This window comes from Nestor notabilis, unplaced genomic scaffold, assembly GCF_000696875.1.
Source record: "Nestor notabilis isolate BGI_N333 unplaced genomic scaffold, ASM69687v1 scaffold7562, whole genome shotgun sequence".
In the NCBI taxonomy this organism is placed as follows: Eukaryota; Metazoa; Chordata; class Aves; order Psittaciformes; family Psittacidae; genus Nestor; species Nestor notabilis.
Window position 1 is genome coordinate 44885 of NW_009917118.1, and position 14559 is coordinate 59443.

Genomic DNA, 14559 nt, shown 5'->3' on the forward strand with positions numbered 1-14559 from the left:
TTCTACTCTGTCTTAATAATACAAACCTGAGATCCAAGACTTGACTTGCAACAACTCCAGGCTGGGTGGATTTTCCTTCAGGCACATCATATAAGAACAGCTTACAGTCACAGACAACTGCATAAGCTCTCTGCCACCCTTTCTTAACTCCTGTAGGCTTTGGGACCTGCATATAAATAACTGATTGCTTATTAAATGTAAGCACATGTAGTAGACACAGAAAGCAGGGCATTTAGAAAAACTCATACTTAGATCAATGGAATTAAAACATGTTCTACTTGCCCTTCAAAACAGAGTTAAAAATGTCAAGTCATCAAGCAATCATTTTTCCTCCCTTAAGTTCAGCCATTCCCTGTTACAGTTTAATAAATGTATTAGGTAGTACTAGAACAAATAATGGGGCTTGTATATTCCACAAATGCCAAAATGGTAGGACAGTTTACCTTTCATATTATGCTTACATCAATGATGACAGAAATTCTTCCTCAAAGCATGCTTCCCCCCTCCACTGCTTATGAACATTGTAGCTACTAATCTACTAACCTTTAGCTCTTCTAGTAAAACCAACCGTTTCCCTCACATCTAAAGCAACGAAGGTTAAATAAGTTACACAGATGGCACACAAAGCCCTAAGGCTTTAGCACAGTTTAGATCTGTTTAAACATACTTAGAGGTTCCAAGCTGTATAGCTTTAAGTGTAGTTTAGTATTCTTCTCTTGGACAAGAACAAAAGACTGTTACCTTTACATAACCTTTATAGGCGGTTCCTATTCCTCTTTGCACATCTACTCCAAGAGGCCTTTTGGCTTGCTCAGGGGGTATGGGACAGACCTGAGGTGCGCTATCCTTGCAGGAAACATGGCATGCAAATGAACACACTAAGTACAAAAGAGAAAATGCACAGTGAAATGCGTGTATGAGTCAGTCATAACAGGAGATTAACACAGGCTACCCTTACGCTCAGCAAATCAATTAATCACACTGAAACTGGCAGTCAAATACTGCAATAGGCCACTATGCTAAAGGAGTGAACACACCTAGTATGAGGCTCTCCAAAGTGCTTTTATTGTCTCTTTTAAGCCTATTACTTCCACAAAGAGCAGGAACTGAGTCCAGATTTCAAGGCAACTTATGAAAGCATTTTCCGGAGAGAAAAGAAGTTGGTCAGCCTCAAAGAAGGTGGTCAGCCTCACGGTGTTAAGCACAAACTAAACCAGTCACAGAATTGAAAAAGTATTAATAAAGGAGGAATAAAAATTACATGGCAGTGATAGGAGACAAGATAAATAGAGTAGGTGTTTAATTTGATCCAAGTATGCAAGAATAATGCAAAGGCAAAGTAAAACTAAACTGACAAAAAAAAAAAAAAAAGGGACAGGGGGAGGAAATTAAACTATTAAACACAGGCAATAGACTTGAAAGCATAATAAAGTAAAAACCAGAGGACAAAGACTGAAATGCTGTGTGGTGAAAGGGACATAGAGTTCAACCATACTAATTGTTGCATCCTTTCTTACCATTTACACCACACAGAGACATCAGCAAGGGACAGATGTCTCTAGGTCTCTTGTCTATAAAGCACTTCACACAGAAGCACTACACAGAAGAAACTCAGAATATACACTCAGGTATACTGTTACACTTCACATGAGACACACTACAAGAACTGCGTAATGAATTAACACGTGATATCAAGGCATCTGACTCACAGTTTATGGGCCAGATCTTTCCACAGAGAGTTTGCCTCGTTTGTTTCAGTTATTCTGTTTCTACCAGTACGCGTGGGATGGCAGCGGGAGAGTGGCACAGCATTGTGCTCTATTCTCTGCTTCCTCCTAGCCATATTTGCAGAATTGGGCATTTGGCAGATACCCTATCCACATGCAGTCCCGTAGTTACAAAGGGTCAAAGGATTCCACTAAACCTGGGAACAGACTGCTTTCTGCTAGAGCCAAAGACTGGCCTACAAACCTCCTCTTCACAATGCCTGAGGGAACAGCCAGGAGAGAGAGCAGCCCAGAGTAGCCTGCCCAGCTTGTTCTTTGAGCTGCGGTCTGCTCCCAGGAGGACAGGGGTTACCAAAAAGTCACGCATGCAAAGTACTGCATGTGCTTCCCAAGACCAGATAATAAATGCAGCTCTTTCAGGAGGCATCATAATTATTTGGGACTGTGCATATCAAAGCACACAGGTTACATAATAGGGAAAAATCCACAGGATGTAGCCAGTTCCACAAGCCTCTGGAAGTGCAGCTGTACTTTACCATAGTCTGCAGCATTAAAAACAAGAGAAATTGGGAAAAGCAAGTGTTTGGGAGCAGAACATGGCAAAATTCTGTTCTACGGGAGTCATCTATATTCCTGTGTCAAAATGATTCTGTTTGGGTTTTTTTCCCTGTAACTATCACAATGCGGAGTAGAAGAGGCAAACTGGAAAACTAACGATACAGAGTTTCACCAAAATATGAGGGAAAAAAACCAACCCAAAGCTGATAGCTACACTAAGGGAAAAACACCATTCAAACTTGCAGGAAGAGATGCAAAACACGAGTTTAGAACTGTCATCAACAGGAGACAAAAGGAAGCCCCAGGGCAAGTGCTGGTAGAGCGTAGGTGCTCCTGGGGAAGAGCTACCACCAGATTTTCCAGGAAAAAAGCCCTGAAGGGCAGACAAAGCAATCTGAATATGATACTGAAGGTGTCAGTGGAGAGGGTTTCACTAGCAAGAACTAAGCTGGGCACAGAAATACATAAGGTTATTTATACTATACTGTCTTCAACAGATTTGTGTGTTCATGTTTCTCATCAAGATACAAATAAGTATTTTCAAATAAAATTTCTCTATATACTCAAATGTGGAAATCAATAGCGACACATGCATCACAGAAAGCATTGTAAATAAAACTAACGGACAGCAAGACAGGCTACAGGCCAAAACACCAGCACACAGTCCTCCCAACATATGGGGTTTACAATCAAGATAGCACAAAATAGACAGACTCAGATTTATGTTACCAGAGCACTGCCAATGTCTTCTCCACTACAGAAACATAAAAGTCCTGCCTTCCCCACTTCCCTTCCCAACTCGCAATGTAACACCACTAATGGTAGCAGAATTAATCAGTAATACGAAAGGGAACCATAAGGGCTTATATTAATTCTTTGATTTTAGAAGGCTGATGATGATGCAAAAGGAAAGAGAACCATTCAGTGGCAGCTACCCCTCTCATTCCCTCTCCACAGAAATGGTTGCCATAAAACAATTTCGAGTTTTGGGACAATTTTTCAGGGACTTGCTGAAAACATAAAAAGTTTAACTGACTCACCGTCACAGGCATAACCTTGTCGAACTAATCCCACCATAAGAGAAGTGCAGTGACTACACTGAGTGGGGCTTGTGAATGACTTGATATTGAGCTGGTGAGCTTTAGGCTGAAAGATACATTTAAGATAAAAAAAACCAGTAACTTTTCACTTTCTGTACTTATGTAATATAACAACTCCCTTCACCACCCTCCAGTGTACATTACAAAACCTGGGCTTCTTTTAAGTAAGTGCAGCTTGTAAAAGATATTGCAAGACAACAGTAACAATTTTATTTCCAACTGCATAAGACACTCTAACCCAAACCTACAACCATTTTTTGTCATCCCTTCTGACAAATTAAAACCTATCAACTTGCATGTGGAAACATTTGATTATAAACACAGACCTAACAAACAAACACATGACAAACCCAAACAGGACAACAACAAACATCGAGGACTAATTTATAAATGGTATTTTTTCCTTTGTTCTTTAGAATAAGGTTAGCACAGTCCCCCTACCTTTGGTACAGCTAGAGAAATGGACTGAATGGTGGGGGAAGGAGCAGCAGGCATCCTCTGAAGCCGAATTGGTTCCTGAATCACAAAAAACTGTAATTGAGCAAAATGAGGCTTCAAGAATTTGTTTCAAGATTGGGGTGGCAAAGCTTATTGTGTTCTGATTTTTTTCCTTCTTTTTTTTTTAATTATCAACAATTTAATCATCATAAACATTGCCATTCTGATTGAAGAGAAACAGATTGTGTTTTAAAGCACTCACAGGAAAGCCTGCACACAAACACACAAGCAGTAATACAGAAAACACACGTAAATGAGGTACATCAACATACACAGAGCCAGCAAAGAGGTTTCATTTGCAGCTGTCCTCAAAGCAGTTGCAATTAATACTGACACATTGTAAATAAGCAACATTCAATCCTTCTTTGTAATGAATGCTGCAATATGTATTTATCATGACCGAGACAGAGACTTTCTAATGAATTTTTCTGCAGGGTAAAACAAACAGCTCTTACTTCTTGTTGTTGCTCTGCAGTTACAACCGAAGTAGATGGTGAAACTTCTGACTTGGGACCCTGGGTTTCCTGCTCACTAATAGAACTGGTCTGAAAAAGTGACAGCAAACATGTTAGATTAGATACTACAGATCTGATGAAGTGTTCTCACATCAACAAGATGGAAACAAAAACCAGTGCTGATTTCTATATGCAGTACACATAACTCTTAACAACTCTCCACTCTGGAAAAAAACAAATAAAATCTTTCCTCAAAATGAACCCTGCCACCTGATGGAAAAGCTGTAAAACTGGAAGTACTGAAATGCTAAACCTCATCGAAGGCAGCATAAATGCTGCAACTGCCACCTTCTCTCAGCAAGGCTGTGTCTAATCTCTTACATGCAGGTATGGAATGATGTCTGAGAAGCTTGGCAATCAGCCATGGAATAGCTTATTTCTCACAGCAGCTTACTACAATAGGATTTTTCTAGCACACAGCAGCCAGCAATTCTGCCACAAGAAAAATTCTTAAAGTAGTGCTACACAATCTTTTAAAAAGTTGTTTAAAATTTGGCCTCTGTCATTAAAAGAATCATGTCTTCTTAATCACATTGACGTATATTTCACTAAAATTGATGAACAGCATCCATTAAAAGCCTTCTATTAATTTCACACTTAAACTAGCAACTACTAATTGCCAGCACAAGGGGGAAGTATGCTACAATTCCAGAGCAAAGCAGCTGGGTGTGGAAGTAGGACACTGTATTACTGTACTCTAAGGACATCATGGAAATCATGATTAACAAAACATCTGATTAGACATCACATCAATGATGTAATTAGCACTAAAGGCAACAAGTAATGAATCACTCACTTCCCAGCCAGTTTAGACAAGAAGATGGCTCAAGTTCAGTTAGCTCACTAAACATGTTCAGATATTTGTTATTTTTTGGGTTATGAATTGATTGGTAGAGCTGGGAAAAATAAGATAAAATTCTACCATTATGTAATATGAACTATTTAAAAATGCTAAGTGTGATTCAGCTTTAGCCATATAGATAGTAAAAATAAAAAAAGTAAGCCTGTAAAGAGGTTTAGTGGATTAACTTATACAGAAGTCGAGAAGGCAAAATATCTAGTTTTAGAAAGCTATTTTTTACTACAACAGGTCACAACAAAATAAGGAGAAAAAACTACTAGCAAAAACTTACTTCTTCCCAAAAGGCTAGCAGAGAAGATGTAGACGAAGAAGAAACAGAATCCTTTGTTGTAACGGATATGAGGGATAAAAATGATCACTTATCACCCACAGTAAAACTTCAGACAGGATATTAGTAGGCTAGCTAAATAAAATGTTTTGTATGGTCAAATGATATTTATCCAAACTAAATTAACCCAGAGTGTTAACACTGACTATAAGTACACGTGAAAAAATACTGTTAATGGAAATCACCAAGTACAGTATTGGCAATCTTCATGTAATTTGTCAGAAAATGCCACCTACATTTCCACAGCAACTAGAATTTATTTCAGGATCTGTAGAATGGACTGCTGATTAGTTATGGGCTTGATACTCAACATGTTACAGTTTTAAGTATATCTGGTACTTTTTAAAGCAAAGTTTTAAAGTAACAAGGGCAGTAGATAAAAATTATTATTTGGATAGTACCATATATCATGTTTCTCTCTCTTCCCTCCATCTCATTCATATAGTACACCTTGCAGCTTCAGCAAGAAAGCCAGCGTGGACATTTTGTGACTGGGAACAGCACATACACAAAGTGTATGCAAATACCACAACATGGACATAGACTTCTTTTCAGCAACAGTGACAATATGAAAGAAGTACACATTTAAGATACAAAATCTAACCAGACTGATGAGGTTTTAACCTGAGTCCCTTTAACTTGGATTCATAAACATAACAGCTCTTGGTTTTATCCTAAACTGTCTATACATTTTGGGAAGGGGAAGAAAAAAAATTGAAGAAAAAAAAAAACCCCACCAAAAAATCCCCACAAAAACCAAAACACCCCAAACAAAAAACCTCCTGGAAAATCTTCAAGGATCAAGAGTTCATGAAGTAAGGAAATATGATTCAATGGTGCATTTAACAGCTGCTTCCTCAGGCAATGCACAAACCCTTTAAAGTGAAACGCCCATTTGAAGCTGTGATTTGTATGATTAGTATTCTTAGGATCAGAAGGTGTGTCACGATAAACTTCTTATACCAACATCTGTGGGTGTTCTGATTCTCTTCCCTGTTCCTTCTACTCTAACCACTACATTAAGATCTGGAGCCAACAATTTTACATATCTGTTTAAACACTCCTTGAACTGTGTGAATACTTTTCTTTGTATTAACCAGCATCTTCCAACTGCAAAGCGTTTAATCCTTTATTTGTAACAGGGTGTGCCAGCCTTTCCAAAAAACCTTGAATATAAATTATTTAGCCAAACATTTGAGATTAACCTAAACAAAGAAGCTAGAATGGAAAATAATGAATGTGAACTTCTGGGAATATTTCCCAAAGAAACCAGCTTCTCTACAAAATGCCAAGCTATCTGACAGCTGCTGGGCATCCAATTCTGCATCACGCTAATTTAGCTGATATGCCAGATCCAAACGTGCCATATAGTGCCCAAGTGTTACTTTTACATAATAAAAATATAATTCAGTTATCACATTTTTATAGATATTTTATGTAGTAACTCACTCTGAAAGTCAGATCACGTGCAAGAGGAGAAGTGTTGAAATATTCAAAAATGGAATCTTGAAAGTCTGGAAGTTTAAGACCTGAAACCCAAAGCAGAACAGGCTTAGCTAAAAGGCAAAAGCACAGGTGGTCCTAGAACTCTGTTAAAACACAGTAGCTTTAATTACCTGAATCTGTTCTGTATTTTTCTTCCAGTTTTTTCTTCAAACCTTCCATCTCTTCCAACAGTTCCCTATTTTTTGCTTCTGATTCCTTTAATTTGCTAAAGCAACACAATATGATCAAAACGCAGTGTGAAATATCTCAAAGGCAGAAACAGCGGTGCACAGGGTTGTTAATTTCAGGTCCTACATCTCAGAGGTTTCTTTTAATTTCTGGTCCTACATCCCATTTTGGAAAAACAAGGAGTGGTGATTTTTTTTTTTTATATTTCCATTTTTAAGGCTGATAAATTCTATTTTTCCTCCTGAACAGGCACCTCATTAGTCTACTAGAGAGTGAAAACTGTACTTTAGACTCCTGCTATCATTGCAGATATCTGCCAAACAAAATTATTCTAATAGTAGTTTGGCTTTTAGTTCCCAAGAATATGTCTATTCTCAGGTTAGTCTAAGAAAAGGAATTGGATTTGCTTTTATGCTTTTTCCCCTCAGGTGCCCAAGGGAGAATGAGATCTGTATCTCATTACCAAGCTATTCACTGCAGTGAAACGTTCACTTGAAGAAATCTTGAGAGTTCTTATTTGACTATGTAAGAAACATGTTGTCTGTAGAATTGGATCTTTCTGGCAAAGTCCAATATCCCAAGCCCAATGGGCCATTCTAAGAAAGTTACTGTTCTGATCAGCAGTTTAGAGTAGTACATTAAAAGCCAAAGAGAACCAAAGACCTTATTACCTTTCAAAAGACATATTTGCATCTTTAACTTTTCGTAGCTCTTCTTGAACTAGTTGTTTGGCACGAATTTCTGCATCAAGGGCTGACTGTAATTCCAGCCTGGCTGACATATCCAACTTCTGACTACGTCGCACTTTCCAAAGTGGATCCTGTTGCAGTAAGTTACTGAACATTAATGTCAACTGTCTAAAGATATTTCTGTTCTTATTCAAAGACATAAATTAGTTTTTACACTGCTTCAAAGAATGCCCTTTTAGTTAGTTATGGACAGCATACGTGCTGCAAAGAAACTGGTCAACAGACAGAAGATGTTACACAAAAATGAAGTAATGAGCATTTTTTGTGTTGGTTAAATCACTAACACAATATGCTTGAAACCAGAATGCTGTATCTCCAAGCATGGAAGTCAAACTGAGAGAACCCATTGAAAATACTTAGTTTTCATTGTTCAGTCTTGAAAAAAGAGTATAAAACTTGCACAGTGACATACTAGGCATTTAAACAGGAGTTAAATGTCAATATTTAATATAAAACACACTAATCTAAAACATACCCAAGTGGCAAAACCATGAAAAATATGAAACAATCCAGGTCTTGAGATACACAAGATACACAGAACGTTTACCTAAACAATTCTCAGGCTTGCTAAGTAGCATATGTTATACTTCTGCATACATGCAATCCTGCTCTACTACCCCAAAAGCTAGTATTCTGAGCTTTACCTGGCATTTTTGAAGTGTGGACTACATTTTTGATATTGCCTCTCTAGTCAGACATGAACTTGTAAATAAGAGTCATGAAAACGAGAGGCAATTTTATACTGAGAAATAATTGTCTTAGATCAAGTTCTGCTGAAGTTACAAAACCAGCTGTAATGTAAAGAACATACAGTGTTCTTTACTCTGGCTGTAGCTAAGATGAAAATGCCAACTGCATTTGATCCGATCTTTTTCCTATTAAACTTCTCAATATTATAATAGTCTCTTGATGATGTAGGCAAATGTTAGCTCATAATCTCTCCTCTTCATAGGTTTGGAAGGAGTGAGTAACTTTTTATCTGTATAAAACAGCAGCAGATGGACTCTTTGCATGGCAGACTGTGCTGACTGGCATTGCTACGGACATGAACTTTCATGCCTGGCTGCAAGCAGCTCTCCTTTGCTTATGCAGACATTTTGTACCTACCAAGGCAAAACAGTGGTTTTGCCTTTGAAACAATACTCTTTTGTAAGAGCTCTTCTATTTTGCAGATTTTGTTGGGAATTCATGTTACTACTGTGCAGGAAAGTTATGGCGTAAGGCCTCATTGTTCTGCATGTAAATGAAGCTATATGCTCTCAGTGTGTCACAAGTTTGTAACAATATCAGCTAGCTAATACATGTTCACAAAAGAAAAACTTAAACTTTGTTATCCTACACTGCAATTAACATTATTCACTTGCATCTACCATACATTTCTGTATTCCTCTTTAATAGTTTAAGTCATTGTTTCTTCTCCCCTTATCATTGTTTCTTCTCCCATCTGCACTGTTCAAAGCAGTTTGTGATGGCAGATATTAGTATGAAACACCCCAGCCTGTGATTCACCGAACCATCACAGAATGGTTAGGGTTGGAATAAACATTAAAGATAATCTAGTTCCAACACCACTGCCACAGGCAGGGTCACCTTCCAACTAGACCAGGCTCAAAGCCCTGTCCAACCTGGCCTTGAACACTTGCAGGGATGGTACACTTGCAACTTCCGATTATCAAATTCAGATGAGATTACCTAGCTGGACTTCACAAGCAATAGGCAAAAACTAGAAAGCAGAGCAGAGGATTTATTATAAAATTCTGATTACGAACAGATAGCTGAAAGTAAAACCACAGCTTCTTAGATGTCCTCAGAACAGCCTGAATGCTTGCTATTTTCTTACCAGTGTTCGTGACCCCAGACTGGAACTTCTCAATGATTCTAGTTCTTCTGTCATCTTGGAAGCCAATGCTTGGAGATAGCCACGAGCATCCTTCTCATCACTTACCCTGTTGTGCAATTGCATAAAACTGTTACTTGAAAGTTTCATGGCTCATAGCACCAAATACTGCAGCACAAAATAATCAGTGTCTGCACTGGATTTAGGGACATTAACAGAAATGGACTGAGCAAACAAAACTCTCTCAGCAGCCAGAAACTGAATATATCTTAGATTGTCTGCTTCAGATTTTTCTTTTATCTGATTCTCTTGATTGTGGCAGTTGCTAAGGAAACTGAAGTTTGCCTTCCACCATCAGCAAGAGTTCTGCAGAGATTCACTGTTATTGTTTAGAACATGATCTGCATATTGCTTGTTCAATTTTTAAAAAGGCTACTTTCAAGTCCTTCTTGTTTTGCATGCTGAAAATACCTGCACACAGTTTACTAAACCAGCAAGTAACAGAGGGAAGAACTGACCTGTAAATAAAATGCAAGTGCTTGCCTAGTACAGCTAGTGAGGTTCTGTATGTTAATACAGACCTTTTAAATCATGACCATCTTCCTGAGTTTATCAAAATATTCCAAACTGGGTGATTTAATGATCACATTAGAGAGAAAGTAAGTTGACACCAAAACCCTCTCCTGTGTACTTAGTAGCATCTGACAATTCCACGTGCATGACTGCTCAGCAATACTAGAAAGCAGAAGAGAAACAGTTAATCAGCACACAGAAGTTCCATGCTTTTGCTGGTCCCAGACACAGAGAAAGGGCCTAGCTATACATTTAAAAAAATAAAATAATAAAATAAAATAAAAAAAAGCCAATCAATATTTCAGAAGTTGAAAAAGGCCACCAGGTTCTCTAAACAGCACATACCACTGAATAATCTCTGCAATCTGAGCTTCCCAGTGTGCAACAGACTCCTTCTTTGCTGCTAGGTCTTGGAGCTCATCTTCTAGCTGTCTGTTCTGTGCTGTTAATTTGTCCACAAATGAGCAGAGCTGAAATAAAAGATTAATTTCACTTTGTGACTTATGTCAGTTTCAGACTTTTTACATATATATATGTCTACACATCTACAGAATCTGAACAAACAAGACCACCCTGGGCTATCTGGAAGTTCTAACACAGACCAAAGAGCTGGAAGGGGTTCTTTTTTTGTGGAACTGAAGACTGGCTCCTTAGCACAGAAGAACATTGCCAGTTCACACACAACAAAGGAAAAGAAAAAGCAAGTGTAGAGGTCACTGAGAGGAATGAGGTTTAACTGTAAGCCATCAGGAAGACAGGCATTCTTTTGTAAATGCTTTGCACTCCATACTGCCTTCATGAAGAAATTGCAAGGTGGTGCCCTCTGAGTTGTGGGAATCAATCTCACAAAGAGAAATACTGAGATGCTAAAAGTACTATTTAGCTAGATCTCTGACATTTATATAGCAAAAACAACATCTGTTTTATTCAGATACTGCCTGAACATTCATAGATCCTGTTCTGATCAATGAGTATTTTACTTTGACATCAGAAAGTAAGAAAGTTAAGAATTATATTCTGCTTAAAAATATTTCTTAGAATAATTACCCTCTCATTTTCTGTGGTTAGCTTTTTGTTATCTTCCAAGAGCATAGATCTTTCACGCTCATACTTATCTTTCATTGTTCCTACTGCTTCCTCCATTTCACTGTGCCTAAGAACAAGAAATAGAAATGCTTACACTGTAACACTAGTAGACTGGGATTTTCAAAAAGGAATAAAGAGAGTTAAGTTAAATACCAACTCGCACAGAAACCTATGCAATGCAATACAATACACAAAAAAAGAAATCCATAATGAATGAAACAAGCCCAAAAGCTTACCTCTCTCGCTTTGTTTTCTCTAATTTATCCTTTAATATCATGATCTCTTTCTGCAGTGCAAGCTGATGGCTCTCTGAATCATGTACTTCCTTTTTCACATTTTTGACTTCCAAGACATGTGATGCTTCTCGTCGGACCAACTCCTCTTCATAAAACAGGATTTTCTTTTCTAGCTCAGACTTAATTTTGGAAAGCTCCTGCTGATGTTCTAGTGTGGCACCTGCTGCCCGGCCTCCCTGCTTCAGCTGCAGAAGATGAGAAATCATCAGGAAGAGACTATGAGCTCTATATTTTGGGGATATTAATTAAAATTAGAACTGCCCAATTGGTGGCAATTGGGAAAATTTTTATTTGGGCACCAGTTAATTAAAAAAGTGGCTGTATACAAGCATTAGGCCCCCTAAGTGATTGCTCCTGCTTACATGACCCTAATAAGGGGTTCAAAAGGGTTGCAGAGATAACAGATTTGGACCACATTGCTTTAATATCCGCTTAGAATTTACATAAACTGGACATTTTCAAGACATTAGCATACAATGAGACATTTGAGTCTTTCAAGCGAGAAAAGAAAATAAATCCTAACAGGATTTATTAGGTCAGATTTCTAGTAATGCTGTAGCTTTTGAGTCTCCCACAGGCATCAACAGTTGAGTAAGCAAAGCTATTGCAGCTTTTATGCCATGAGTAAACATTTGTCAAAAAACACGAACCTTCAGTGCTTCCAGTTCATTTTCCAGTTGTTTGGAGAAGACCTCACTGTGCTCACGAAGCTTGCGTTCTTTTGATGCTTCTGCTACAACTTCTTCAAGTTGGGCTTCCAGCTGTAGTGAGTAATTGTAAGTCATTTCAATACAAGATAGGGCTATCTGTGTCATTCCTTTCCTCCATATGGAAGAGCAGAAAGTTTTCCTTATTTCTAGTTTATGTTATACCACTAAAACAGTAATTTCAGAATGTCATGATAATTGTTTTCCCTTCAGTGATCCAGGCATCCATCTGTCTCATGCAGTAGAACTATTACTGTATGACTATTTGTACTGATACAAACTATACCAAGTATATGCAGGGATAACTGCATGGCTTCTATTAATGCTAAAAGAAGGAAATGGTACTAGGAAGTCATTGCAGTTGTGAAAGTCTCCCGCATTTACAGGTCAGCTCCACGCCTCATTATCTAGTAAGTCAACTTAAAAATTCCAACCTTTGAGCCAAATTATTGCAGAATACTTCAAATACTACACTAAACACTTTTACTTTGCAATTAAGGAACAAAATAAGCTTAATCATCCATTTGTTAACTTCAGGAAGATATCAAAAAGACAATTTAGATTTAGTGGCAAGTAAGGCAACTGCTACAATTCAAGTAATAGTGGCACAGTTTTAAAACCTGACAGGAAGAGTAAGATTCATTTTTCTGCATTCAAATTCAACTAGCAAAGTTGTTTTCAAAAGGATTGTATTTAGATTTGTCGGCCAAAATAATGAACTTACAGACTATGTTCTGAATAGAAGATTGATAAGTCATTAGGAAAGGAAGAACAGAGGAATTTATAACAACAAAGACAGAAGAATATAAAACCCTGCATGCAAATATTTAACTGAATAAGTAACAACATTTGAATGTCCCTGCTGCATTCTGCTGTAGAGACAAGGTTCCACAGCCCTACAAATCAAATACGGTGCCACAGCCCCTTGCCCTTCCCACTTAACTACCACTTCTTGTTCATGGATAAGAGTCTGAGAAACTTCATCTCTTACTACATTTTCATAGACTACCCTTCTATTTGTCAGATGTTTTCTAGCAATGTTTATAAAGCAACAAATTTCTCTTCTACACTTCACTCAGTGAATACACAAAATTTCAGGATTTTTCAGGGATTAAAATATTCCAGGTTAACCACAATAGCTGTTTCTTCTGCCCTCTTCTGGTTATCCACTTCATCTTATGTAAAACTATAAATTGCCTATAATACTAATTGGAAATTAACTTGCTTAAAGACTTTCTCTACAATGACTAACTACAGAGGAAGGAAAACCACATATTTAATCTGTATCACTACTCCTCCCTCCAGCTGAACAGTGTTATAGCACCTGAAGACAATTAGGTTTCAAGCTGACTATGAGTCTGCAAGAATCAAAACACAAGGAACTAAGAAGCTGGGCATATAGTAAGAGTAGTTTTCTCCAGAATAAAAATGAGCCTCGGTTCATTTCCCAATATATCAGTAAAATATTTAGAAACAAAGTCAAGATCTCCTTTGTGAAATGTAGCAAAGTTAAACGGAAGAGGAATTAGGGCAGTTTCTTACAGATGGACAAAGTAAATAATTGTTAACAATTAACAGTCCCAATTTTTCAGTACAATCACATATGAGATACTGGATAAACAGCAGCTGAAACATGTTATTGTTAGCTATTTTATCAAGCTACCTCTTTTCTGATCTTCTCCGATTTACGGATGTCCTGTCTCATAGCATCAATTTTCTGCATGCTCATTTCCACCTCTTCTTCTTTGTCGCGAAGTTGCCGGGACAGCTTCTGCTTTTGAGACCGCAGGTCTCCCATTCTTTCACTGAGCTCAGAGAACTCCTGCACAGCTAGCTTTCTTTGCTGGTGGGCATCCCTCAGTTCTTTGGATTGCGTCTTTAATCTCTCTGAGGCTTCTACAAGTTGCTGGTTTAAATAAAAAAAAAAAAATAATAATACAGGGTCACAAACTAGATCCCCTCATCTCTTCCTAGTACAGGCTGGGCCCCACTCCAGTACAAATGGGATCCCTTTGGCCTGTCCCAGTACAAACTGGCAGCTGCTGCCCA

The 14559-nt window shown here is 37.9% G+C and overlaps 1 protein-coding gene across 3 annotated transcripts in view; it reads right to left on the bottom strand.

Annotated features, from left to right (window-relative positions):
- The window catches only part of CDC42BPB (CDC42 binding protein kinase beta (DMPK-like)), a 66738-nt gene that overhangs the window by 16986 nt on the left and 35193 nt on the right, over positions 1-14559 (bottom strand). For 2 of the 3 annotated variants that reach the window (XM_010024945.1, XM_010024944.1), the window contains exons 12-25: positions 14174-14416; positions 12454-12564; positions 11744-11988; positions 11469-11574; positions 10767-10891; positions 9852-9957; positions 7934-8082; positions 7205-7299; positions 7038-7117; positions 4339-4428; positions 3827-3901; positions 3326-3431; positions 742-878; positions 27-166 (exon numbers count right to left, since the gene is read on the bottom strand). In XM_010024945.1, coding sequence (XP_010023247.1) covers positions 27-166; positions 742-878; positions 3326-3431; positions 3827-3901; positions 4339-4428; positions 7038-7117; positions 7205-7299; positions 7934-8082; positions 9852-9957; positions 10767-10891; positions 11469-11574; positions 11744-11988; positions 12454-12564; positions 14174-14416 — 1808 coding nt within the window. Of the gene's footprint in view, positions 1-26; positions 167-741; positions 879-3325; positions 3432-3826; positions 3902-4329; positions 4429-7037; positions 7118-7204; positions 7300-7933; positions 8083-9851; positions 9958-10766; positions 10892-11468; positions 11575-11743; positions 11989-12453; positions 12565-14173; positions 14417-14559 lie in introns of all 3 variants that reach the window. The other variant, XM_010024946.1, reaches the window with a different exon arrangement.